This window comes from Manacus vitellinus, unplaced genomic scaffold (assembly GCF_001715985.3).
Source record: "Manacus vitellinus isolate BGI_N305 unplaced genomic scaffold, ASM171598v3 scaffold_77_pilon, whole genome shotgun sequence".
In the NCBI taxonomy this organism is placed as follows: domain Eukaryota; kingdom Metazoa; phylum Chordata; class Aves; order Passeriformes; family Pipridae; genus Manacus; species Manacus vitellinus.
In genome coordinates, this window is record NW_021940802.1 from 1,387,609 (window position 1) to 1,415,450 (window position 27,842).

Consider the following 27,842-nt stretch of genomic DNA (forward strand, 5'->3'; position numbering starts at 1 on the left):
GTGGCTGCAGGAGGCTCTTCTAATTTTAGGCTCTGGAGCCTTGTCTCCTGCATGTGATACCAGTCTGGTACCTGATATCAGCCATGCTTAGCTGTTGTTACTGGGAATGTATTTGTGCATCTGGAGCCACGGAGAACATCAATCTCTCACTGCTCTGTGCACCCAGAGAAGCAATGTGTACACCTCTTAGGCATCTGGAATATGGGTAATTAAGGCTTTGCAAGGCTCCTAAGCCTTACTTATCAAAACAATATCCAAGATGGCGAAGAATAATGATTAATCAGAGGATTCCTAATTAGATGTTATATTTCAATTTGCAGACTTAAGTAGCATTTTTTTTAAACACTGATGGAAGCCTGAGCCAGCTCGATTTCTGTGACAGTAACCTTTGCACAGCTGAGGATTAGATGGTAAATTATTACAACTTTGAAAAACTGGCCTTGTAATGGCAACTTTAGAGAGATGGGAGATGATGGTTGTCTGAAGAACAAGTGATTGCAGAGAAGCTGTTGAAAGGTCACTGCAGTGGGTATCTTTGAAGCAGAACTGTCTGACAGGAAACACTGAAGCCAAAAATGTGAGGTTCTGGCATGGAGGGTGCATTTACTGTGGTTTTCAGCTGAATTTGGGGCAGTAGCAGTGGGAGCGAAGGCACTAGGATTCCTTAGATGGCAAAATTGGCATGACTGGTGTTCCAAGGAAAGGGTTAACCAGCTCCCTGTGGAGTGGAGAAAGCCCTGTCAAATGCCATGGGCTGCACAAACTGTCAGCCAGGAAGGAGGAGCAGGGGGTGGACCTCTGGGGTGAGGGTGCAGGAGGAGCCTCGTGTCCTGGGGGAGATCCTCTGTCCCAGGAGGAACCTTCTGGTGGGCTCAACAGCTTCTCTGGAGGAGCTGCATCCGCAGGAGAGCTGGTGACAGCAAGGGACCCTACTTCAACCCCGTGAGTCGCCCCGGCGCCGCAGGGGCTGGGGGACGAGGGATGTGGAGGAGGAGGTGTAGAGGTCTGGGGTGTGGGGTCTTGAGCTAGCACCATGCAGTGGGGTCTGCCCTGAGTGAGGGCAGTGCCCATATACAGACAATAATTCTAAAATCACTTGGGTGAAGAGTTAGGGTTGGTCGTGCAGCAGCTCGTGTGAGCCCTGGGGTTTATAGGCTGAAATATAGTCTAGGAAAGGAGTGTAGACTAAACCCAAGAGGCTGAGTTAGGCTGTTTTCTTCCAGTATTAGTTTAGGTTTGGGGCTCTCACTGGAGCAGAAGGTGGCTCCGACCTTCTTGAATGGAGAGGATGCAGAGACCCCTGACTGCTGCAGCTTCTCAGGGAGAAATTTCCTTACTTTTTTGTGACGCTGGGGGTTTTTTTGTACCAGAAAGGTAAACACTATTTTTAGTGTTTTAAATTGAGGGTTAATGCATTGTAAAAATTTGATTACTGTGTCTGGCTGCCTGATGCTTTTTTAAAAAAAGTATAAAATAAAATAACTCTCCTTTCCTGTGTTGGGCTCAGTGTGGCAGTGCCAGCCCCTGGAGGTGCTGATAGAATTGAAAGGGGTTGGAATTGCTGGCTAGAGTTTGTATCAAGGAGCAATAACCAACAGAATCTTTAGACTACCTCCAGCCTCCTGTTGTGTCCCACTGGGCTGTTCCCTCCGCTGCCCAGCACAGGCCAGGGATGATTTGAGTTTTGCCACTATAATTTTTTTTTTAATAGTTCCTACTCTGTGTCCTAACACTCTACCAAACCCTTACCTGCTACTGGCATGTAAGATACACCTGAAGTCCTGGCTGTCCAAGTCACACATGTTGGCAGTCCTTATTGTTGTAGAAAATACCAACCGTACCTTTCTGAGACATTGTTATTTCAGGATACGCCACATTCACATGTCTGTAGTGTAAAATTATTATGCTTAATTTATTTCAGTGACCTATTCTACCTGACCATATTGTCATGGCTTAATTGCTGTTGTAGGTTTTGCACTCCTGTTTTCCCCTGTGTGTGGCTGTATGTATGTAAATGTCCACGGCAGTGGTGGTCATGTTTGGAACTGTGTAGAGGGGCTTCTTTCTCTGCCAGACGAGACATGCTTGTTCTGACTTGTCACCTCCCTGTGCCCTTTCAGCCTGAATGATGGAGTATAAACATTACAAAAAATGGATATGTACCATAAATAGAAAATACATCTTTCTCAAGCAGCGGAGCCAAGCCACATTTACCACAGTTCACTTTGAAGTGATTTCCTGGTCAGCATATTTGCTGCGCCCTTCGTTCTGATGCCATAATCTCATTTTTCATGCATAACTTGATGGTTTTTCTTACTCAGGTTTTTTTTGTGTTTAATCATTCTGCCAAGTGATTCTGATGTAGACAACAGTGATGAAACACCAGCGTCCGTGACCTTCCCAGCCCAGTGTTTTCTTAGGGATGTGCTGCAGAATGCACAGCAGAGCAGCTGCATCTCCCACGAGTTTCCGGCCACCTCCTTGGATTTAGCAGCACAAACCTGTGCTTCAAAACAACCCACACGGTTATATAGTGTTCTGGTTTGCTTGTAAAGGTTTCACATTGTTTGATTTTGTCCATGTACTGGAGGTTTCCTCAGCACTCTCAGGCTGTAATGCCATATTGCTCACACAGACGGGATAAACGCTGTGGCTGTGGCACAGCGACAACAGGCAGATAATGCTGTGAGTGCCACTGCATGGACTTCTTGTGGGGTTTGGAGATCTTCTTAGGTCTGCAGGTAATCCTCTTAGGTTCACTTTAAGATGGAGTGAAACAGATGAGTTTATAATTGCACACGGTTAACGTCATGGAACAAAATCCCGGTAAAATTGAGAGCTTTACCTTCATTTCAGTGACTTCAGGGTGCAGTTTCAGTTGGAAACATGTCTTCAACCTTTTTGGTAGAAGGTTTTTTCTCCTTTTTTTAGGAATGACGTGAGACTAGAGATTTCCCTTCAGGTAGAAGGTGGAGTGTTAGCCCAGAGCAGGCTGTCTCTAGGGTGAAAGGGCACCTTCTGGGGGACAGGAAAGCCCCTGGAGAAATTCCTGACTGACATGGGTCAGTCATACCATTGACTTGACTGGTGTTTGCTGTGTACCTTGCAAAGCATCATGTGTTGCTGTCCCAAAGTGTGCTCTGCTGATGGAAAATGGCACGTGGCTGTTTTTAGACCTCTGGAAAACAAGCAGCACATTTTTTCCCCCAGCATGGAGGTTGCAGCTTTAGTGTCCTGTATAGTGCCTGGCTGTAGACTCAGCTACCTTATACTGGGGGGCAATGGATTGCAAATCCAAGTGCTTCAGAAAGAAGGGGACAGGAGTTAAGTGGTGGTGAGGGATTTAGAATAAGTTATCCTGTTTGAGACAGAGAAATTCTAAAAAGGGAAATTATTTGATCTCTCATTTTACTCTTGGATTATGTATGTGTATGTATATTTTAACATTTGAAGGATTTGTATGACATTATTCTTATTCCCCTTGTGCCCCCCAGCCAGCCCTGCGTTTCACATGTGGTAGGGTTAAGTTCACTTTAGTTTACAAGAGGCTGTACAGCTTTCAAACTGTCATGGATAATTTCTTAGCTAATATACTTTGAGTTGTGGTGCCATTATTCCTTGGGAATGCTCGGAGAAGACAGATGGCTTTTGTTTAAATGAATGAGATGAGTCCTTTGGTGGCAAATAGAAGCCCCTTCATTGCTGGGAGGCACCGTGCCGCGAGGAGGGTTTGCAGCATCCCAGTGAGATGGCCTTGGAGAGTTTAATGAAGAGTAAGGAACAAAAGCATCCTAAACCATATGGGCAGGGTGAAAACACTTTGGCAAAGCAGCTTTTTTCAGTACTTCACTCTCCTTGTTTGTTTTACTCATCTATTCATAGCTTAGCTGTTCGGCTCATGAACACAATGGATGTTTGAGGAGGAGTGTTCCTTCAAACGATGGTGAAAGTAAAGTGCTGTTGGAAGAGTTGTTTTGTTTTTTTTTTTTTTGTGAAAGCAGTTTGTAAGGTCAGTATTGGAAATCAGTCATTAGGGATTTGCTAAAAGGGCTGTTTTCAGGCAAAGCTAATTTCTAGATGCTCAGCGTGTCCCTCCCTCCCTGCCCCATCCCAGTCATGTCAAAGTTCAAGCTGAACCATGTAAGGAAATTAAGTTGGGAGAAACTGTGATATGCCTCATGGTATTTGTGCCTCTCATATGTTCACTTTGTGTTGAGATACCCATGAAGTGCTTATAAAAATTGTAAAAAGCAGCTGGCAGGTTCCCTTGGGTGTGTAAACATGAGAGCAATATATTTGTCTGGGTAGCTGCAAGTAGAGATTTATCCTGCTTTCTGTTTTGAATTACCAAGAACTTCTTCCAGCTCCTCCTTGGAGAACACACTGTGCTCCTGTAGCTTTAGGGTGAATTAGGACACGGAGGAGTCCTGCTAGAACTGACTTTTGGTGGTGCTTTGGTTTTTTTTGTTTCTAACTCAGGTATCAGAGCTCTCTTAAGTGCTCCCCTTGGCACACTGGAGTCAGTCTTGGTTTTGCAGGCTGGGCACTCCCATGCCTTTTGACAGGTTTTTCTAATACACAAAATTTGAGCCCTCATCTCATAAGTAAGATTTAGGTTTGCTTAAGCAAATAATTCTTTTTAGTGGGTCACAGGCAGTCAGCCATGTGTACAGATTAGTTTGGTTTGTTCCCACAAGAATGGGGGTTTTTGGTTCCCCACAACTTTCTGCTGAGGCAAAATTGGGGAGCTGAGTCTTGTGTGACTATTCTGTATTTTTATTACTTTTTTTTTTCAAAATTTATGAATTACATATTTCACTCTAGAGTTTTAAGACAAAAAGGGAGTGGTGGTTGACCTGAAATTAATTAATTAAATAAAGTTTCGAGTAGAATCTGAGGTTTGAATGGCAACAGAATGTTCATAAAAACATAAAAGTATAATCTGATGCCAGAATATTCAGAAATTTTCAGAGAGCTGCCAGCCCCTCACTGAAATTCACACATAGATTTTATTCAAGACTTAATTCAGTGAATTACTTGCAGAAAATCTTTGAAATACTTTTTTTTTTTTTTAATTCAAGGCAGCATTGGATGAGCTAGAAGTCAATGCTGCAGGGCTCCTTATCTGCCACTGCATGAGCTATTATTTACTGTTATTCCAGGGTGAAACTTTAAAAGGATTTGAATGGAGTTAAATGTCCAATTCCCATTCAGTTATGTGCTTAATCACATTCTGGGTTTTTTAGATAAAGGAAACTGTGTTTCCTTTTTGTTCTGCTTATCGACTTCATTGGAAATACTTGGGTCCTTAAGTGGTAGGATCTAATTGCATAATCTCTTCTCAAACTAATTTTGTCAAATTTTCGTCCATATACACATCTTGGTTTAGTAGGTGGAGATGTTGATGTGTTTCTAAAAGGGAATCAATTCTCTTGTGATTTAAAGCTGGACATCACAAATAAAGGATAACTTCTTGTGTTGCCATGTGTCATCTGTAGCTGAATAGAAATGTGGAAGGCATCCACAGGAGACTTTCTGTGGATGGGAGGAGTTACCAGTGTCCCAGCTCTGGGGCTGGCAGTTGCTCTGACATCCTTTGACAGGAGAGTGCTGAGGTGGCATCGCTGGAAACCACGGCTGTTCCTAGGGGAGCATCCCTTCCTCCCTGTCCACAGCCTGCAATCAGAACAAACTATCACTCTGGGTTCTGAGAACACCCAGCCCCACATCTGTGCTGACTGCCCAGGTGTTCCCCATTGGTGTTTTTTTGGTATATTTTGGATATCTGTACGGAATGATGACACAGTGTATGAACTGTTACTTAGCTGAGAGCTCACATACCTCTTCTCCTACACTCTGTCCTTATGTTGGTAAGATCTACGTTATTTTTATATTATATGTTATTTTATCCAGGCTCTGTACCCTGAGGTGGATCATGCTGAGTTAAGGTCTTGGTCCTGAAATACTAGACATTGGGGAGAGCTGACCTGTGACTGTCCTAGGAATGCATTTGTGTATCCCTTTTAAATCCTCTCCATCTTCTTAACACAATCCCAGCTAACCTTAAAGAAATGCAAAGTATCCCTGTTGCACCTACAGAGCTGAGCTCCCAATGTGGGGACATGGATTCTGCCTCTCCAGGTTTTCTTTTGCAATGAGCATTCGAGTTTTCTCCTTGAAAGGCCACACTCATAGGTTGCTGTTCCAAATCTAGAACTATTCCCAGGAAAATGTTAACATTTGGCAGAGATTTAACTTGATTTATAGGCTGCACCTGCTCTACCACACATTCCCAATGGGATTCTAACAATATCCTGGGAAATTCAAGAGCACCACAGAGCTGTTGGGTATATTCTCCTGCTTTCCAGCTTTGTTATTAGGGTTGATTTTTAATTTTTTATGGGAACTGGGGTGTTGGAGAGTGTTTGGGTCATAGAAAAGCAAAAGGTTTGTGGGAAACAGGAATATGGACTATTCCAAGGTATTTTGGTTAATTCTCAGCACTGGTTAACTGAAGAAAAAACATGATTATTTGTCTTTATTCATTTAGTGTTTTAAGAGTTAAGGCAAAAACATAAAAGGAATCATTTCAGAAAATGGTTATTTTTGAAATTTAAAACTGGCTGTTTCTTGAATATTCACTTCAGAGTCCACAGGATATAAAGGTAAAATTTGCAAAAGGTGGTAAAGAAAAAGGGATACTTGCCCTGTGTGTTGCTGAGCTCGTGCAAACTAGTGCACTACTTTTGAAGTGCAGTGGTACTTAGAAATATGGTAGCCCTAAATCTTAAACTCAGTTTTGCATTAAGACTAACAACTTTAAAGCATTAGTTACTCCAAGGGTTGAATTAACTGTACAATGTAGGAAAAATATGCTTAATTAAGAGATATAATGCAATTCTTTTTCAAACTAAATTGTTTTTCTCTATCCTTTTAGGGTATAAAGCCAGCGAGCTTTGAGAAAGTTACTGATCCTGAAATTAAAGAGATAATTGGGGAGTGCATCTGCAAAAATAAGGAAGAAAGGTTTGTTTCAAGTGATCAAGTTTTGTGTTAAGTAATGTGTGTGCAGGGATTTCAGAACTGTCTGTGGAGTTTTGTTCTTTGTGGATTTTCTCTGGGGCAGGAGAAAGCACAGAATGGGAATGCAAATATGAGTTATTTCCTGCTTCCCTGGCACACAACATCAGGACAAGTGCTGTGGTGTCTCTCAGCTCCAAAGGATAAGGTCAGGAGGCATTGCTGTGGACCTGAGCCTGGGTGTTCCAGTAGCAATTTCTGGCTCCACAGTCCATAACATTTCCCTTGGAAGGTTCTGCCTGGAGCACCAAGTGTGGTGAGGGTCGATGTAGATTCATCACAAGCTGTTGTAGCAGATCCTGTTGGCCTCAGTGGCCTCTGGATATGGAGACATGTTGTGCATTGTTTCAAGCTTCAGGTTTAAAACCTGATCTTTGGCTGGTCTCTGCCAGTTTCTCCAGTGCTCAGTGCTTCCTGTCTTTCCTAAATACAGTTTTTAGGGACCTCAACTGACTCCCTAGAGGGAACCTCTTCTTTAGTACTCCTTAGGCTCAGGTACTCAAGAAAAGTTGAGCAAAGCTATAGTCTGCATTTCTGTATGTGCTTGTGGTGTATGAATGTTTCTAAAGCTCTGAGAAATGGAAATGTCATTTTTTTCACTTTCATTTCATTTTCAGTAACATGGGAAATCCCATGTCTTTTCAAAAAGAACACAAATTTGTTATGGGTGGACACCAAACATACTGTAAATGTTTCCACCTTTAACAGCAATTTCTTGTCACAAACCTTTCTGAAATTGCTTGACTTGCTGTATTTGAATCTTCTTTATATCCTTTGCAGATATGAAATTAAAGATTTATTAAGCCATGCCTTTTTTGCTGAAGATACTGGGGTAAGAGTGGAACTTGCAGAAGAAGACCATGGTAGGAAATCCTCTATTGCCTTAAGACTCTGGGTAGAAGATCCTAAGAAACTGAAAGGAAAACCCAAAGATAATGGAGCCATTGAGTTTACTTTTGATCTGGAGAAGGAAACTCCTGATGATGTTGCACAAGAAATGGTAAAATAAACTTCTCCTGACAAAAAATGTGTATATATAAAGTAGTGCATAAGTCTCAAAAGACAGCAGGAACAAGTCTGGTGAAGTAACTCCACTTGAACCATTCCAGGTGTCCAGTTTAGGCACTTTGCATTGATTTTGGAGTGAATGCTGCAAGAAAGGGGTAAACGGGGAAGAACTAATAACTGAAACATATTGTTTGCCATGTATGAAAGCAGATGCCTGAAATAACATTTCAAATAGCTTAGGGACCATAAAGGTCTGGTCCACTTTTATGTTTTGCAAACTCTTTTGCCAGTTTCTGTCGGCCGTTGAATGTCTTCGAATGTGTTTGGAATCTGTTTAGTTCCAGGCAGCAGCTTGAAACAAATTAGAAGAGCTCAGAAGTTCAGTCACAAAACTTTCTGCACTGAATTCTCCAAAACTCCTTTTCCCATCTTTTCTATGGTGTTCCTTAGGAGGAGTGTAGATGAGGAAGGTCTGTGGTCAGCCACTCTACCGCCAGACATTGATAGGAAACTAGATTCACCCAGTTAGGAATAAGCTTTGGATTTTTTAACAGATAAGTTTAACTTGGTGAGTTTCTGTGTCTTCGTTAACTTGTGGAGTTTTGTTAGAGAATCTGTGTTCCAATTTCACTACATTGTTCTTGAACTCATGTTTCAGTGGTGCCTTTACTGCACCGTTCCAGCGTCATGGAGGCTCAGAGTCAGTAAGCTCTGAGCCGAGGTCTGAACTTTCCTGTGCTTGCAGAAATGCTATTATCATCTAAATCCCAAGGGTTCCCATTTAACAGTGTTGTCATCACCACTCCTGTTCTGCTCAGGAGGCACTCTTTTTGGTAATGCTGCCTTGCTCTGCTGGGAATCGTCACCTTCTGCTCCAAATTTAGTGGGAGGAATTCAGGCTCCTCTGTCTTCTTGTCATTAGTTTGCAGTAGGTCCAGTATTTTTCCAGCAGTGTATTGTTACAGAACTATTTAGTTTAAAAGTGGCTCTGCTACAGTTACCTACTGTTATATTTTGCATTTAAATATTGGTGGAAATATCTGGCATTTTGAAGTTCTGTAAGTTGCTTGGTCCACAGCTGTGATGTTTTGTTTTGAAGAGGAAATGATTCTAGTAAAAAGTATCATGCCCAAACTACAGTGACACTATACCCTTTCCCAAATAATTTTAAAACCTGTGTTCTGCATTAATAGTTACCTAAGTGACTGTCCTGAAATGCTTTCAAACTTCAGGCTGTTGCAGGGGCAGAAAAGAGGGACATTTATTCTTAAATGTCTTTTTCTAGTCCTTATCAGTTGTGGAACACCAAAGCCATGTGCTTTCATCAGTTTGTTGTTTTATGTGCTGTAGAAGAGAAGAATGCAGGAGACCTCCTGAGTACAGGCAATTATTTATCATTACTGGTGTGGTTTTGGTAGTTGGGCAATCCCACCTGTCCAAAGGATGTGGCTAAAAGGAGCTTGAAGTGTTCTGGTGGGTTTGGAGCCTGAAGTCAGCTCTCCTAATCAGTAGGGACTGTAAAGTGGCACATCTTCATTAAAATGAACCTGTGTTTTAGGCTACTTTACCCCCATTAATTTTAAACAGTGAAAATTTAAGCTGTGAAACTGCCTCACGTTTGGGCAAGAGCAAAGCAGGAAAGCCTCTAGATCTCCCCCATGGATACAAGTGCTTCCAGATCCATTGAATATGTATGTTAAGAATGTAGGGAGAGCAGACAAAGCTCTGGTAGGTTATTATTAAATGAAAATTCATACCCTGTGCTGGAGGAGATTATATGAACAAATAGCACAAAGATGAATTTCCATTTCATCTGTCAAGTGGTTGAGTTCTGAGAAACCTCGTCCCCTTTTCCTTCAAATGGGAACAGTCTGCATCGAACTCACTGATGGGCTTTTTGTTTATAAAAGTCAATCAATACTGACTGACTTCACTATTTAAGAGAAGTTAATTTGAGACATAATTCTGTTAACATCTTGTCCCTCAGAGATTGCTGTGCTGCCGGGCAGAGTAATTTGGGAAACTGTGTGTGCTGGAAAGGTTAAGGCAATAAATTCAGATTTAGGGGTAGTTTGATTCACTCCAGTTGCGTTGTTCAAAGATTCTTTTTCCTGTTTTGACTATTCTTTTAGTGTTAACAAGAAAAAAAGAGGGGAACCCATCTGCCATTAAACTTGCTCTCCACAATGGATGTTAAGTGGTGAATAAATTGAGCCAATACCTATTCATATCTTAGAAATTACATACTGGGTTTTTTAATGCATTTGGGATAGAAGCTTTATTAAAAAAAGACCCCATCAAGCTCTCGAGTTCCTGTTCTCATGAGAAATAAATTTATTTAAATTCATATTGTTTCAAACTGATGTTTTCTCTGTTAGGAAGAGATTTCAGTGGCACAGGTGTGTGACACGTGTGTGCACGTCCATGCGCGCGTGACCTTGCTAAGTCTGTGCCTCCTCTGCAGATTGACTCGGGATTTTTCCATGAAAACGATCTCAAGATAGTTGCCAAGTCCATCCGGGACAGAGTAGCGCTGATCCTGTGGAGGAGAGAGCGGATCTGGCCGAGGATGCAGTCGGAGGAGCGGCGGGACTCGGAGTGCCTGGAGAAGCTGAAGGCGCCGCAGGCGCAGCAGGTGCAGGTCACGTACCTGTCCCACACGGGGCACCACGTCCTGTCGGAGCCGGAGGAGCCGGAGGCGGACCAGCACCCCTTCCAGCAGAACCTGCCCACCAGCGTCACCTCCGTCGCCTGTAAGTCTCGTGGTCTGTGGGCACACGGTGGTGAATCTCCAAGGGGAAAAAGCCACAGTGATCCCAGCTCGGGGGAGAGAGGAACTGATGAGTGTGGGTTTGAACAGTAGCTCAAAAAACGCGACACATCACAATTTTGAAAGAGGCTCCCCAGGGCAGTGGGCACAGCCCCAAGGCTGCCAGAGCTCAAGGAGCGTTTGGATGATCCTCTCAGGCATGTGGTGTGGCTCTCAGGGATAGACCTGTGCAGGGCCAGGAGCTGGACTGGATGATCCTTGTGGGTCCTTTCCAACTCAGCGTGTTCTGTTAAAGTTTCAAGAAAACTATATAATACAGATATCTCTATATACATTCCTTCAGTAGCAATAAATACCAAAACCATAACATATTTTTAAGTGGAAAGGCAAGGAAACCTGCTGCTTGACACAAAAGCTACGTGTTTTCTGTGCTAGGTGGTGGGATCAAGTTCATGCAAAACATGATTTCAGAGCCTGCAGAAGTCGAATTGGCACCAAACTGATTGCTGATCCTTGTGGGTTCCTTCCAACTTGGGATTCTGTGAATGTGTATGATTCAAACTGGTCAGAGCAACTGGTGGCTCTTTCAAATGATGTTGGCCTTGTGGAGATGTTCATTGCAAACCAGACCTTACTGAAACCAAGGCACAGCAGGCTCTTGTGTTTTCAAGTGACTCCTGATGTCTTGCAGTTTTTTGTGATGCTGTGCAAAGGTCTGTGGTAGGAAGAAAAATCCATCTCTGGATGTTACGTGATGTAATTTAAGATTTCCCTGTTTTATGAGAAATGCCAGCTGTGTTTTGGTCAGGGGTCTTGGGAGCACCAGGGCTGTGGGCTGACATTGTAATTGCTGTTGGGTCTTTGGATCATGCTCTCTTTTGCCCTGAGCTCATGGCCCTGAAGCCAGGGCCTGTTTGAGCTCCCCTGTGGCAGATCAGAGTAGGGAGTCACTGATGTGCCAGCCCTTGACATGCAGCTGGGGCTGATCCCGGGGCTATTTCAAGGACACCTCCTGGTTTAATTCCAAGCACTGATTCTGGTCTATCTCTGGCTAAGAAACTCCCTGGTTTGGCTTGCAGAGCTTGTTGTCTCTTCGTTTGGATTCTGAGTGTCGGATTTACCCCCAGCAAACAGCACAGCACAAGGAAGGGGGAGTGCTTTTATTTTCCTAAAGTAACTCTGCCCTGACTCTGGCCTCTAAAATTAACCTTTGTTACTGACTCGAGCTCTGGTACTGAAATCTAAATCTGTTTGTACTTTTAACCATCTTGAAGGAAACATTGCCAGATATTCATCCCTGGAAGTGTCCAAGGCCAGCTTGGACGGGGCTTGGAGCACCCTGGGCTAGTGGAAGGTGTCCCTGCCCATGGCAGGAGGTGGAACAAGATGAGCTTTAAAGTCCCTTCCAGCCCAAACCATTCTGTGATTCTGTGATTTTTTGCTTGGAAGATCTGAAATTTTATGAGAGTTCTTTTCCTTTTTCCTAGCCAATTTTTCTGATAAAATCCGATATGCATATTTTCCTACAAAACAATTATCATAATGTTTCTGTTTTGCTGTTCTGGACTTGTATTTAAGCACATTTGAGTTAAAGATGCATTAGCTTTAGCAAAGACACAGCTGCTGCTTTAATTCAGGTATCGTATAAAGGGCTACAAAGAGGTCTGCTTTGAATTCTGAAATATCCATCCATGCCTCTGCAGGAAAAATGTCTCTACAAGATATTTGGCCACATTTGCATAACACTCACAATATTGCTGTATTCACAAAGCTTTTTATTTGAATCTAAATTGAGCTCATTTTATTTTTTTGGATCACATATTTATTTCATGCTAATTCCTTTGAGGAACACTGCAATTATTACTCTTTTTGTTTCCAGTGGTGCAACAAGGCAATTTGTGCTTCCCATGATTCTGCTGGACATGAGTTGGCAGAATTTTATACTAAATATAAGCCCCCCAATTTATTTCCTATTCCTCCTCAACTTTTCACCAACACTTGGTGTTATTTGACAATTTGCTATCAGAGTATTTGAACATTTTCTTAGCATAAGACCTCTGTAAATTAGAGTGCCACCTGTTCATGTAATCTGAGGTCAAACGTAAAAATGGAAACTAATAACTTAATGTGTGTTGTTCTATAAAATCCTGGGGCTGACTCACAGCTTTTACCTTAGCACTTGACTGTCATACTTTTTTTTTTCCCCTTTGAGGTCCTGAATAATTGTTTGTAATAAAATGGAAGTGTTTATGCAGCAGAATTCCCATCGTGAGAGAGAGCTGTGTTGGCTCTTCAGAAATGAACTGAATAAATAGAGAGGGGAGTTTAATTTTGGAAAAAAACCCAAACAGCTGGGAGAATAGTTTGTAAGTACTGAAGAGAAATGTCATCTCTGGTGCTATTAAAAAATAATTTTTTATTTAAAGCCAAATAACTAAAACCTCATTTAGAATATGGAAAAAAGAGACGATGGAAAGTGTTGGAAAAAGAAATGGTGTTTAAGCTTAGCTGTAACTTAAGCCATTTTTTTAAACTGCATTGCAGTTTTCTTTCATTTTTTAATTTTTAATCTCTTAGAAGCTGTTTGTCCTTTGTATACATCCAACTGCAGTCTGATTATCTCATTTCCTTTCTCAAGTGAAGAAAGCAGTAGCTTATGCTCAAGAAGAGCTGGGAACCTGTACTTTACAGGCTTTAAAAGTCGTGAAGAAACATTTTTAAATCAGTAATACCAATATTTCCCCTGGACAAAGGACCTGGTGCTCTCCCAGTGCCCGTAGCTGTGCAATTCCACAGGTTCACTGGGCAAATGCTCCATGAGAAACTCCCACAGAGTGTACTCTTAACTCACTGAAACCTGCATATGGTTTTGTGTCTGACCTGCAGCTTGAGGTGCTGCTCTACATGCAAGCAGGGTGTGACTTGCTGGACTAATAAGTCATACAGCATAAAGAATTTTGTGATTTTCAGTGTTGCTAGTAAAAAAAGGTGTTAAAGTCAGTGCATCCCTGGGAGGTGGAACTCTAAAAGAGCCCATGATCTGCTCTGAACATGACAATTGGGATTACCTCTCCTTTCATCCTACAGAATCTATAGACGTCTGCAATTCTTAATGTCAACCTTATGCCCTTTAAAGGAAATATTAATGTGCCTAAAATATCACTGTGCACAGAAATCCATGGGGATGCCTTTTGGCTTAAGAGAAGCAGTATGTGCCTTTTGCAGAAAATAACATTTGTGTTGTATAATTTATTTATATAACAAAAGGGCCAGGGTAGTAAAAACGCTAATTGCATAAACCACGGTGACCTTGCTCTAAAGTCGTCGCTCGAACGTTTGGGGTTGTTGGGCTTTTAATAAAAATTAACTGTTCTTTCAGCTGACAGCACGTTTGACAGCGGCCAGGGCTCCACTGTTTATTCTGACTCCCAGAGCAGCCAGCAAAGTGTCATCTACTCGTCCCTGCCCGATGCAGTGCCCCCGGCCATCCAGCGGGTGTACAGCCCCCCCCTGAGTGAGAGCCAGCCCGTGCCCCACAGCCTGCCCCAGCTCGGGCACTACCAGCAGCCCTCAGCAGTAAGTCTAAAGCTTTTTTTTTTTTCGGATCATTTTGTATTCAGTATTACCATTGATATTCTTGTTTCTGGAGGGTGCAGATTCCGGGACCCTCTTTATGTGTTCCTCGCTCGTCGCTGTGGGTGGTGACCTGCTCAGTGATACATTCCTGGTGGATGTGAAATGGGGGATGGTGCCTGAGTCGTGGTATTTGCCATCCTGCTTCACTGGCAGCTGTCATACTTTCAGTAAAAAAGTTCCTTATCAATCCGTTGATGCTGAAATCTGTTAGTGGCTTTGCCACAAAGCATAAGAAGGACATGGACCTGTTGGAGCAGTTCCAGAGGAGGCCATGAAGATGCTCCAAGGGCTGGCACCCCTCTGCTCTGGAGACAAGCTGGGAGGACTGGAGGTGTTCAGCCTGGAGGAGAGAATTCTTTAGGGAAGCCCTAGAGCCCCTTCTGGTGCCTAAAGGGGCTCCAAGAGAGCTGTGGAGGTACTTTGGACAAGGGCCTGGAATGACAGAACAAGGGAAAATGGTTTTAAACTGCCAGAGGGCAGGGTTAGATGGGATATTGGGAAGGAATTCTTCTCTGTGAGGGTGATGAGGCCCTAGCACAGGTTGCCCAGAGAAGCTGTGGCTGCCCCATCCCTGGAAGTGTCCAAGGCCAGGTTGGACGGGGCTTGGAGCAACCTGAGCTAGTGGAAGGTGTCTCTGCCCATGGCAGGGGGTGGGATGAGGTTGTTTGTAAGGTCCCTTCCCACCCAAACACTCCGGTGATTCCCTGATTCTGTGTTTACTTTTAATCTGCTGCCCGTGGTTGCAACTGTTTTGTTTTGCTCACTGTTGGTGTAGTCCTGTGTTTCTGCTCCAAGAGCCCCCTGGCTCCGGTGTTCCCTCCAGCTCTGACAAGGGTTACAGGGTCATCCAGTCCCTGCCTTTGGGGCTCTTGGTGTGGGTTTGACCTCGTGTGGATTCAGTGATGTATGTCCCTTACTGGGGCTCCAACACCAGGCACTGGCAGCCCTGTCAGCTGTTCCCACTTGCTCCCATTATGACCTCGGCCAAAAGTGCTTCATGGAATTGCTGGTGCAAGGACAAACATAGGCAAGTGAACAGAGATCTCTGAGTGCTTCCAGCACGTTGTGTCCCTGGGGAGCTGTGGAGGACTGTGTCCCAATCCAGCCTCTGTGCCCCTCACATGTGACAGGCCACCCTTACACTGCGTCTTGCTGCCTCAGTGACCCCATCCTGGCTGTGATTCCCATGTCCCTTCCCCTGGAACCCGGAGAGGAAGACGCAGATCTGCGGGGGAGAGAAGAGGAAGGGGGCACGTGGCCTCCAGTGGCTCTGGGGTCCTGCAGGCTCTGCAGAGCTCATGTGTCCTCACCGCTCTCCTCAGGCATGCCCAGACCACTCATTTTGGACTGGCCAAGACCAGAACACGTCAGACACCTCAATGCCTGCTGGAAGTTCTCACTCCCCAGTTAACTGACTCCCAGAAAATGCTGTGTTCCAACCCCTTCCCCAGAGCAGGGGGCCCTGTGGCAGGTGTTCAGACCTGCTCTGTTATGGGAATCTTTACAAGTCAGAATTGGCCAAAAGACCAGTTCTTCCCCCAGGGGTTCTGCAACCCTGCAGGGGTTGCAGAAAACATTCTGCCTTCTGAATCCTCTGATGGCCAGGAAGCAAGGAGCACTGGCACCGGCTGCCCAGGGAAGTGGTGGAGTCTCCTTCCCTGGAGATACTCAAAGCCTGTCTGAGCAGAATCCTGAGTAACATGCTCATGGGAAACCTGCTTGAGCAGGGAGATTGGACTGGATGACCTCAGTGGTCCCTCCCAACCTGAACCATCCTGTGACTCCTCTGTGAGAAGCCTCCACGGTCCCATCCCAGCTAGCAGTGCACACTGGGGACTGGAGCACCCCAAGCAGTAAAAATGACAGTGATGACATGGTACTTCATTTTTTTGTTGGTTGCATCCTCTTGGTCTTAAGAGCAATGCCTTAAAGATCACGGGAGCAAAAAAATAGACTCCCCAGGCAATTATTAGTAGAGATAAGATATAAAGCTGGTTCTTTAATGAAGGCCTTCAACCACCAGGAGTACAGAGACGTTTGTCCCATGTGTCCAGGGGTTCCACAATTTATGGTGTTGTCCATCCAATCCCAGATCTATCCACCCCCCAGATCCTTCCCAGTTCTGCCCCCAGCATACCCCTCCAGAACTTGAGTCAGGGGTCCCTCAGGACCCCTTCTTCCTCATCTTCCTCTTCATCACAGCACGTACAGTCTCTTGGAGCTCCTCCCAGGTTAAGGATTTGAAGGTTGCTTTGACTATGGTGTACCTTGTTGTAGAGGCCTGGGGTGCAACATTGTTAAACAGAATGAAGGCCTGCCTTGAGAGAAGTCTAAACAAACTAAAGGAATTTAGAAAGTTTGATATGAAATGGGGTAAAAGGGTTATGTGTAAACTACTGTGCTAAAGGGTGACAAATTATACAGGTACATTAAAACCTACATTCATTACACAACTACTTCTAAAATCTACAAAAAGCTAAAAATCTAAAAAATCCAGAGGCATCAAGAGAAGAAAAAATTAAATCCAGGAACAGTGTTTTTTTCCAGATTTACCCTACGCACTTGGGAAGTGCCTCATTTCCCCTGATTTTACCATATATTTTTCCAAAACGTTGCCAAAAAATTCCAAACTGTATTTTGGAAATGCATCAACTCTGTTCACTTGAAGGTAAAAAATTCATCCTTGGCATCTGTAGCCAGCTCCCTCTACTGTGGAAAGCACTTTTCCTATGGGCACACATCTCCTGGAATGGATGGGATGAATCCTTCCTCATTTCTTCTTCACCCGAAGCACCAAATGAACCCTTCTAAATGTAACACTCCGAAAGCACACCTTGAGCAGAATTTATTATCAAATCAAGCTGTGCAGCACATTCTGTCATTCTTTTTGTTGATAGGTTCTAGTAACTTTAACCTAAACTTGTTGATTGAGGGTTTGAAAAGACAACATCCTTCATTCACAAGCAAAATATTTCTTCTACTTTTTATTTTCTGATGGGTCTGCCATGGTTTTTTTCTTCCTGTGATAATTTAGGTTAAGAGTCTGGTAAATCTAAAAAAACACAGGAAACAAAGTCTGATGAAAAACCTTCTGTTTTCCAATTAAAAAAAAAAAAGAATTGCTGTATTTAACTGGGTATTATTGACCAAGTTGACAAGCACATAACTGGAGCTGCAGTAGGGGTTTTTTAGGCCTATGAGCCTCAGTCTGACATACTGTTTATGTGTAATTTATCTGTTTTGTTTGAGCTGAAGTTGTAGAGACCTGATGTTGTTAAAACCTGATCTGAATTTCTATTTTAATTTTTTTCCACTCCAACTATGGTTTTAATTTGTTTCTCATTTCTCCATTTATTTTCCTGGCATCCGTTTCCAGTAAATTGCCTGCTTTTTTGGAAGATGAAGATTATAAAATTAAAAAACACTTTGTGAAGATAAATTTGAAGATAAATTTGTAGATAAATTTGTAAAGATAAAACCGTTACCCGGTTGTTGTTGCTGGTCTGTTCCCACTCACTGTGCTTCCACTGGTTTTACTGGTCTGCACTCTTGCTTCCAGAAAGAAATGCAGCGTGGTTTCATTAATTTATTTGGCATTTGCTGACTTTTTTCCACGTTTTTAGGTTTCCATTCCTTGCAGAGGAGTTTTCTCCCCTCTGTTTTGACCCAAGTACCGAGCGGACGAGCTGTGCGCGGCTGCGTTGGTGCCGAGCGGTCGCAGAGCCCCTGAGGTGGCGGTGCCCTCCCTGATGCCGTGCTCTCTCTCTCCACAGCCCGTCCTCCCCGCGGTGCCGGCGGCGCCCGCCGTGGTGCCCCAGCACTACCAGGAGCCGGCGATGCCGTTCCCGGTTGTCCAGCCCACCACGGTCGCCTCCCTCCCGCTGGGGCAGCCGCCGCCGCCAGTGCTGGCCGGCCAGCAGGTGAGAGTTGGGCTCTACCAAAAAGCCCCTGCCTCATCCCGCCCCTTCCCTGTGCTCTGCTCCAGCTTGTACAGGTTGCCCAGAGAAGCTGTGGCTGTGCCATCCCTGGAAGTGTCCAAGGCCAGGTTGGGCGGGACTTGGAGCAACCTGGGCTAGTGGGACAAGATAAGCTTTAAGGTCCCTTGCAACCCAAACCACTCCTGTGGTTCTGGGATACCTGTAGCGAGTTTGAGCTGTTTGAAACTGTTAAACTGCAGCTTGAGAGATTTAGGAGTGGGACAATGGGTATTTGGCCTAACAGCCTTGAGGACAGTCGTGGAACACACATTGGCATGTCTTGGTTGAGTTTAAGTCTTCCATTGTGGCTTCGCAGCATCAGCCTGAAGCCTTGCATTGATATCAGTGTGCTGTCTTGATCTGTAAAAATCCAACAGTTTGTTAATAATTTTGTGTTATTATTCAGCACCTCCTTTCTAAAAGGTTAGAAAGAGACCCCTTAGCCTGGTGCCACTTGTCTCTGAATCCTCAGTGGTGCTGCTCAATGAGATGTTAATACAGTTCAGTGCAGGCACCCAGCCAGGAGGTCCACCTTCAGCAGCAAAGCCTGTCTCTGAGTTGCCTCCAAACAGTAACTCTTGTGCATTTTCAGGGATCAAATCTCACTCCAAACCCTGCATTTCCTAAAGCTATTTCCAAAGCAACTCTTCCCAGCAGTGGAGGGGGTGCTCTCATGAGGGATGCAGCCACAGCCTGGTATGATCTGGTAGTTCATGGCTTATTTTGGTGATTATACAAAAACTTGACTTCCTTCTGTAGAAACTGTTGCTGGTGCTGGAGAGTGTCTGTACTTTGTGACTGGCATGAATCATACCTCTCCAAACCTTTTGAATTATCAACATTTATCTCACTGGTTGCCATTTAGGGGTTTTTTTAACATGCCCCGTTCTTCTCAAAGCATCAATAATGGAGATGTGTCGTTTGGTCTCCTTGAAAAACATACCTTTGTGCAAGGTTTTGTCACATAACAGGTTTTTTTCTAATGGGCAGAGATAATCTCGTGGTTGTCTCAGACAAAAATTTTATACTCAGGCAGGTTTAGGACCTCACCATTTGCACAGGTCTTGCTGGTGGCCTCTGGAGCTTTATGCTGACAGTTCCAAATCTGTTGTTTATTTTCTCCCATGAGCAGATTCTGGTTTGGAATAGGATATTTGCCCAACTTAATTCCTTTATCGTGCCCTTTCCTCACAGCATTGCTGTCTCTTGGAATAGTTCTATCCCTGACAGCAGAAGGATTTAATTACTGATCTGTCTTTGCTTCCTAATCTTACTAGGAAGCCTAATAAAAAACTGGCTTTTTACAGTTTTATTATTATTACAAAAATAGGTAAAATGGTCAAGTTTTTCTGCAGAACTTCCCAGAGTGCACCTGTGTCTCAGAGATAGCAGTAGGTCCTGGAGTCCCCAGGTGTGTGGGGACTTTGGGAATGTCCATGCTGGGGGGGGGGGCAGCAGAAGAGGAAATGGGGGTGAGAAATTCACCTGCCTACAGGATGTTCTTGTATCATTATACACTGGTGGCTCAGACGTGGGATCAATGTTGCATCTTGTGATTGTTTTGGGTTTTTTTCCAATTTGAGTGTCTGTGCATTTATACTGTTAAAGTTATGAGGCAGAGTTACTAATCCACCTGGATATTTTCCCCTCCTTGTGCCTCATCCCGTTCACAAGCACTTTAAGACACGAGCTGAATTTGAAGCAGAGGTTTTAGGAAGCCTCTCTGTTCCCTGAATGCTGTTTTCCTGCTGCTAACGTGGTCTCTCCTCGAGTGGGAGGTGGCTGAGCCACCTGTGCCCGTGCCCCCTGTCCGTGGTGACCCGTGGGCAGCCGTCTGAGCTGCAGATTAACCCGGCTGGGTGTGAGAGCTGAGCTGGCTGTGGGAACTGGCAGGTTTATTTGCTCCAGCCCAGTGGGTGTGCGGCTGTTCTGCTCTGGAGCTCGGGCTGGGTCTGGCAGGAGTTCCTCTGTGGGGTGAGTGGGCCCCCCCAGTCCCTCAGGCACTCCCCAGGTGCCTCCACCTTGGCCAGTTTGTCCCATCAGCAGTGCCAGGCCAGCTCCCACGCTGCCGTTCCCTTGGGTTTGGGACTGTAACTGGGTAGATGCTGCCTCTTTTCCCAAAACCTGGGATGGCAGAAACTGCAGCACAGATCCATGTTGCTGGATTTTGATGTCATGTGGCAGAGTAATGCTCAGGCATGACCACCTTATGCTGCAGGAGCCACGCTGAGGCTGCAGGGAGTTCTTCAGTGCCACCTCCAGTGTGATGTGCTCACTCTGGCACTCAGTGTTGTCAGCCCTGGATATGTGACACCAAGCACCAAATTCTCTTTTGTTCCCCGATCCTGTATTGGGAACTTACCAGTCATGGCTGAAGTTTAGCTGTTTAAGGGTGGATGGCATCTTGCTTCATCAATGCAGAGACAGGCTGAGAGAGCTGGGGGTGTTCAACCTGGAGAAGAGAAGGCTCCAGGAGGGCCTTTCCAGTGCCTAAAGGGGTTCCAAGAGAGCTGGACAGGGACTTGGGACAAGGGATGGAGGGACAGGACAAAAGGGAATGGCTTTAAGCTGAAGGAGGGTAGGTCCAGCTAAGATATGAGAAAGAAATTCTTCCCTGTGAGGGTGGGGAGGCCCTGGCACAGGTTGCCCAGAGAAGCTGTGGCTACCCCATCCCTGGAAGTGTCCAAGGCCAGGTTGGACAGGGCTTGGAACAAGCTGGGCTAGTGGAAGGTGTCCCTGCCCATGGCAGGGGGTGCAATGAGGTGATCTTTGAGGTCCCTTCCGATTGAAACGTTTCTGTGATTCTATAGTACATCTGCTACAGTTTTATTGCATTAATACCAAACTGGTTGAGGAGTCCTGCTATTAAAAAAGTGCTGAGCAACATATTCCTGTACAGATTTGTGGTGGAAGTGGCAAAAATGAAGGATTCTAACACTTGGCTATCCCTTTTAAAGTTTACCTTCTGACCACAGGCACTGTGTGAGGTGGTGTGTGCTGCAAAACCTGGTGGAGCCATCAGCCCTGCAGTCCCAAATAGGTCACCATGAGCCAGCCTGTGTCTCCAGTGCCATCTTTCTGGTTTAGAAGGGTTTTTAAAGGCCTTTCAGAACTAATTAGAGGAACTGAAGGAGGAGATACTGGTAGCACGCAAAATGTGGAAGTTTGTTTCTATTATTTCCAGCTTTAATGCAACATTTTCTCACTATTCTGCTGCCCAAAGCCTGCTTTCCCTGGAAAAGTAAAACTGCTTTTTTCGCTGCCACACTGTCACTACAGCACCTCAGAAATAACTGGGACCCAACTTTTACTGTTATTATTGTGGTTTGTTGTGTCTCAGATAAGAAGTGTTGTGGTTCCTGTGCCTGCCTCTTTAGGTAGCAGCTTCTGCATGCCAGGATGTGCTGGGTATTATCTGCATCTTGAAAGTTAGTGGGTGGGATTTCACAGTACCAACTGGAACAATCTCTGGGATTTAAAGAGTCTGAGTGGTTACAAATAACCTCTCCAAGATAGTTAGAACTTGTCTTTTTAGGTAATGTGTCTTGTATTTAAATATGTTTTAAGCACGGGCTGCTGTGCAGTGTTTGAATTAGGAGTGTCCATCTCTTCTGTAAGCTGTCCTTGCTGGGTGCATGTCCTGAGGGGCTGGAACATCTCCTGAGGGGCTGGAGTGTGTCCAGAGAAGGACAACAGGGCTGGGGAAGGGTTTGGAGCACAAGTCTGATGAGGAGCAGCTGAGGGAGCTGTGGGTGGCTCAGCCTGGAGAAAAGGCTCAGGCAGGACCTTTTTACTCTTTCCAACTCCCTGACAGGAGGGGGGAGCCGGAGGGGGGGCAAGCTGGGCTCTACTCCCAGAGAACAAGTGACAGGACAAGCGGAAACTGCCTCAAGTTGCATCAGGGGAGGTTCAGGTTGGATATTAGGGAAATTTTCTTCATGGAAAAGGTGGTCAGGCATTGGAGGGGTCACTGGAAGTGGTGGGCTCACTGCCAGTGTCCAAAAAACATGCAGATGTGGCACATGGAGACATGGTTTAGTGGTGGACCTGGCAGTGCTGGGTTGGCGATTGGACTCGGGGATCTTAGAGGTCTTTTCCAGCCACAGTGGTTCTGTGATTCCACAGTCCAGCCAGCGGGTCTGTCCTGACAGCGAGCTGGACAGAAGCAGGCAGTGTGTTCTGCCACCTGGTCCTTCTGTGGCCCACGAGCCAATAAGCCTTTTCCCCGTTGTCTCCCACAGCAGCAGCAGCAGCAGCCCATGTCCCAGGCGGCCCCCCTGCCGCAGGTCCTGGCCAGCCAGCCCGTGTGCCCGCTCCAGCCCGCGCCACACCTGCTGCCCCAGTTCCCAGCCCAGGGCTCGCCCGTGGCAGCCAGCAGTGCCCCCCTGAAGCCCCTGCAGATCTCCACTGTGCCGCAGCTCCCGCCCGTGGCCCCCTCCCAGGTAACGGCGTGTGAACACATCCACTGGGGGAAAGCTCTCCAGCTAATAATTAACGTGATTTCCGGTTTTTCGTGTGGCTGTTTTGACTGCATGCCAGTTTAGTTAGGCCACGAGAACGTTTGCTTTTTCCCAGTTCCCGTGTATTCCTTTATTATTTACTATTTGTTTGGTGAAGAAGAAATCTCTTGTACCCAACCCTGTGGCATCCAGTTAATGGCAGTTCCAAACTGGCAATAACTGCTTTTTGATGTTGTTTTGGTTTGGGTTTTTCGCACTGTTCCCTCTGGAACACTCTCTTCCCCATCCCAGGCTTGACAGCATGAGAAATTGCCCTTTTTTTTTCTATTTTCTGACCTCCTGACTTCACCACTTTCCCCTACACCTGCCAGCCCTGTCTCTTTCTTTGCCCCGGTTCTGGTCTCCAAAGCAGAGATGTACCCTCCCCTTGGCCTGGGAGGTGGTTGGTGCTGTCACTGTGTTTGCTGGTAGCAACCACTGTGATGTGGAGCAGCTTGTGCCAAAGGGCAGGAGCAAGCTGGCACCATGATGCCGGGGTTTGTTCCATCACCGGGAGGTTTCAATTGTAAAAACCCTTTTTTCTGGGTTCTTCCACACTGCTTGGGTTGCAGCTCATTTAAAAACAAGGGTTTAAATAGTCTTACTGAATTTTGCATGAAAGAGTTTCATGTTATGTCTGGTTTAATTCCTTTTAACTTCTGTTAAAATAAAAGCAGCTTTTAATTAGGATGTTGCTTGAAGGCTTCAAGATGGTGTTAGAAGTGGTTTTAAGCTTCTGAGGTATAAAAATGCGTCCCCAAAATTTTTATTTTTTTTTTGCTTTTACTAATGATTTAAGCATAAATCAGTTTTTATTACTGTTTGTAAACCTCAGGAAGTGAATGGAAGTGATTAACGAGCAGACATAATTATCCTCATGGCACAGGTGGTTTTCAGGGACTTGCGTGGCAGATGAAACTGTTTTGTACCATCAGTGGAAACACCGGCAATTTATGCGATATTGTATGTTTTTCAGATTCCTCAGTTTCCTGTCATTCCTGCAATTACTCCTCTGGCAGGCCTTGACAACCTTCCTCCAAACCTCTCTGACATCCCTGCTGCAAACGTGCCCCCCATTCCTGCTCCTTCCCAGTACTTTGCTCCGGCCGTGATCCTGCCCAGCCTGCCCATGAACCCCACCCTGCCCATGGCCCCCAACTCCCCTGCCCTGCCCATGCAGGCCGTCAACCTGCCTCACACCACCGTGGCTTCCCTGGTCCTGCCCTGCCAAACCATAGTGCCAAACATGTCGCTGCCACCAGTCCCGCTGCTCGCCGTGGCCGCCGCCGGGAGTGGCCAGCGCTGCGCCGCACGCCGGGGTGCCCCCGCTGCCCCAGCAGCCCATGTTCCAGCCCGCCTTCCAGCAGATCCTGCCGAGCGACGCGCCCTCTCCCCACCACGCGCAGGGCACCCAGGCCGTGTCCCAGCCGCAGCAGCCGCCTCCTCCTGCTGCTCCGGCGCTGCAGCCGAGCGTGATCCACCCTGCCGAGCCGGCTCTGGCCGCGCCGGGGGCTGCTCACCAGGTAACTGCCGGGCTGGGGCCGCGCCGAGTAGTGCTGGGCCATGGGACAGTCCCTGGGCACGGGCATTCCCGGGGCTCTCTCCCTCACCAGCACTCAGTGGGGAGGCTTGTTCCTTACTCTTGAGATGTTCTGTTGGCTTCTCGACCTCGGTCCGGGAGGTGGCGGCTGGAGCTGTGAGGTCAGGGGGGAGCAGGTGGTGCCTTCGCCCAGGGACAGGGGGGTGTCATGAGTGTAACCCAACAGGCTTTGGACAGCGAGAGGACGGAGCACTTTCTGAATTCCCTCTTCCTTCTCCATCTCAAATTTGAGGAGGTGTGAACTGTGGTTCTCCTGGGGCGGGAGGGCATGCCGAGCCTTGCTGGTGCCCATACCCTAGTCCATGTTGGATGCAGAGGATACACATGGGGGAGTTGGCAGGAGCAGAAGAATTGTTTTGATGCAGAACATCTTTAAAACAGCAAAGGGAAGTGTCCATCTGGTAACAGCTCCGGAAAACTGCGTGGAAGAGCACTGTCAGGCCTGCAGGGCAGGGATGGATTCGAACTGCAGACCCTTCCCTCCTTAAGAGAAATTAAGCATAAATGGAGCTCAAATAGCAGCAGTATTTACAAGGAAACTGGCTCAGGACTTGTTGACAGAGTCTGTAAATACTTCTCTCACCACATCTGTGATACGACAACGTGAAACACAGTCTGACCCGAGCAGGAGAGGGCACTCAAATCTGTTAATTAATGGCATTTGGAAAATCTGTGTTCTGCCACATCCCTTCACCATAACACACTGATTAAAATTCATAACATCCCATCCCAACCTGCCATAGCCCGGCATCTTCAGAGCACTACATCATTTTTAAATCTCTCTCTTCGGCGGTATGTTTGGTACAGAAATACTGTCTGTGAGAATTGCAGTAGCATGGAGCCTGGGAATGTTACCCAGTATTCCCAGTGGCTTTAGAGGGGGTGGAATCAAGCCCATTAGGCACAGGGAGCATGGCAAACACCAGAACTGGAGAGCTGATGTTCCCAAACCGTCTTGACACAGTCGTCACTTTATCAAATATGTATGGAAGAGTTGCATATGGAAGAATTTAGAATAAAAAATGGTTATTACAAAGTGCAGAGAAATATTTTAAAATACATTGTTCTAATGTGAAGCACTTTTAATGGACAGGTATTTCTGTACATAATGCAGTGCTGTTGTTGCAGTTGATGTTTAGCACCTCTGAGTTTTGTTTCGCCCAGGTAAATTAGACATTGAAATATTTTGTGAATTATTCTAGTAATATAACATTTAAAATAGAATGTCACCACCCTTCTGTGGTGTTACACCACAGTTGTCAGTCTGAAAACCCCCCCTAGGGCAGCCGTGTAACTGTGAGGTGCTGTGAAGCACATCCTGTCTTTATTTTTACCCACAATAAAACCTGGGATAATAGTTTTCAGCTCACACCCAGAACCTGCAGAGAGCATGCAGCAAAGAAACAGTGTGGCCTAGTTCCCATCTGAGTCTTGACTTTTTTTAATGTATTTTCCAATAGCCTAAATCTCTAGGTGATGATACTTTAAAAAAAGTACAAATTAGGCACAGTTCTACCTAGTACTAAAAGTCTTTTTTCTTCCATATGCTCCTTTCTTTCCTTCTTTCTCTTCCCACAAGCTCAGTCCCTTTGGAAAAAAACACATGATGTACCTAAAAGGAGAATGTTCTGGTTTTAAATATACAACTCAAAAGGACTGTTATGCAGAATAACAACCCAGTCACTAAGGTAGTTGGAATCCTGTCGCCTCAGTCCAGTTCCCACCAAGTGCTTACGCGCCCGGGTTATTTTAAAGCACTGGAGAAATCCAGTGAGATAAATGAAAATCCCTCTGTCCACAGGGGAGTGTTGGCAGGATCGGGGCCTTTGAGCTTGGCATGTCAAGGGTTAAGTTGTGACTTCAGTGTGTAAACTACACTAAGCTAAAGTAGGACACTGGTGCATATCCAGTGAAAAACAGTTAACTGTGTCATTTAACCCAGCTACTGATTCTACATATATATGGCAGATTCCTTAAAATATCTGAGTTTATGGGTAGAGTGTATTTTTCTCTGCTTGGACAGTGTGGTAGGCTACTGAAAGCAGAGCGAAGTATTCAGGAGAATGAATTCATCACCAGAGATTTTGAAGTGAGTCCAGAGGAGGCCACGGAGATGCTTTGAAAGGTGGAGCCCCCTCTGCTCTGGAGCCAGCCTGGGAGAGCTGGGGGTGTTCAACCTGGAGAAGAGAAGGCTCCAGGGAGACCTTAGAACCTCTTCCAGTGTCTAAAGGGGCTCCAAGAGAGCTGGAGAGGAACTTGGGACAAGGACCTGGAGGGACAGGACAAGGGAGAATGGCTTCAAACTGCCAGAGGGCAGGGTAGATTGGATATTGGGAAGGAATCCTTCCCTTCCCTGTGAGTGTGGTTGAGGCCCTGGCACAGATTGCCCAGAGAAGCTGTGGCTTCCCTATCCCTGGAAGTGTCCAAGGCCAGGTTGGACAGGGTTTGGAATTCCATTCTGGAATTCTGTGATTTTTCATTACTTAGCAAAATATGGCTTTGTCCCTACAAATTAACTGGTGCCTGAGCAATGCACACAGTGTCATAATCATATAGAGAGAATCTTTAGTTTTTTTATTTAGTCATTCCAAAGGAAGTTTAGTCTCTTTAGTAGTTACTGAGCTCACCCAAACCCGGTCTCACTGCAGAGCTGGGGTCCTTTCTCCATGGGTACGGGTGACTTTGATGCCTTGTCACGTAAGTCCCGAGCCCTCTGAGCAGAGGTGTGTGCTAACAGCTCTCATTGTGTTGCAGCCCATGCCTGGACACACTCAGTTTGCTTTGGAAGCTGGAGCCCAGGTGCCCGTGCTGCCGGTGCAACCTTCGATAGTCATGTCACCGCCGTTGCAGCTGCAGCCTGAACTGGTGCCGCCCTGCGTCGCTCCCGAAGGCGCTCCCCAGGTCCATGGCAGCCTGGCCACAGCCAGCCCGCCCGTACCTATAGACCCCAGCCTGCCTGTCCAGCCCTCTGCTCTGCTGCAGCTCCAGCCTGATCTTTCCCAGCCACTGGGCCAGCAGCTCCCAGCCCCCTGCTCGGCTGTCCCGGCAGGCGCAGAGACATCTCAAGAGGTAGAGCCCTTCCTCTGAAGTAACCCACAGGCCTCAGCCTTAACTTCCTGCTTCCTCCTTCGTGAGATAGTGAGCTTATTGCACAAGGGAGGTTATCCCCTCACTCTGTTGAGCCGCTTGTCCTGGATGCCGGCAACTCTGGGTCAGCAAATAATTGGCAATTCCAAGTGAAGCTGGAAACCTCATGTTGTACCTTGGGAAAT

At 45.8% G+C, this 27,842-nt stretch overlaps 1 protein-coding gene across 1 annotated transcript in view; it reads left to right on the top strand.

The window, feature by feature from the left end:
- Nucleotides 1-27,842, top strand: part of WNK2 (WNK lysine deficient protein kinase 2) — an 82,707-nt gene that overhangs the window by 11,831 nt on the left and 43,034 nt on the right. The window contains 9 exon segments of the mRNA XM_029964657.1: nt 6,938-7,026; nt 7,861-8,080; nt 10,553-10,841; nt 14,238-14,434; nt 18,268-18,414; nt 22,719-22,913; nt 23,947-24,252; nt 24,254-24,493; nt 27,325-27,639. Coding sequence (XP_029820517.1) covers nt 6,938-7,026; nt 7,861-8,080; nt 10,553-10,841; nt 14,238-14,434; nt 18,268-18,414; nt 22,719-22,913; nt 23,947-24,252; nt 24,254-24,493; nt 27,325-27,639 — 1,998 coding nt within the window.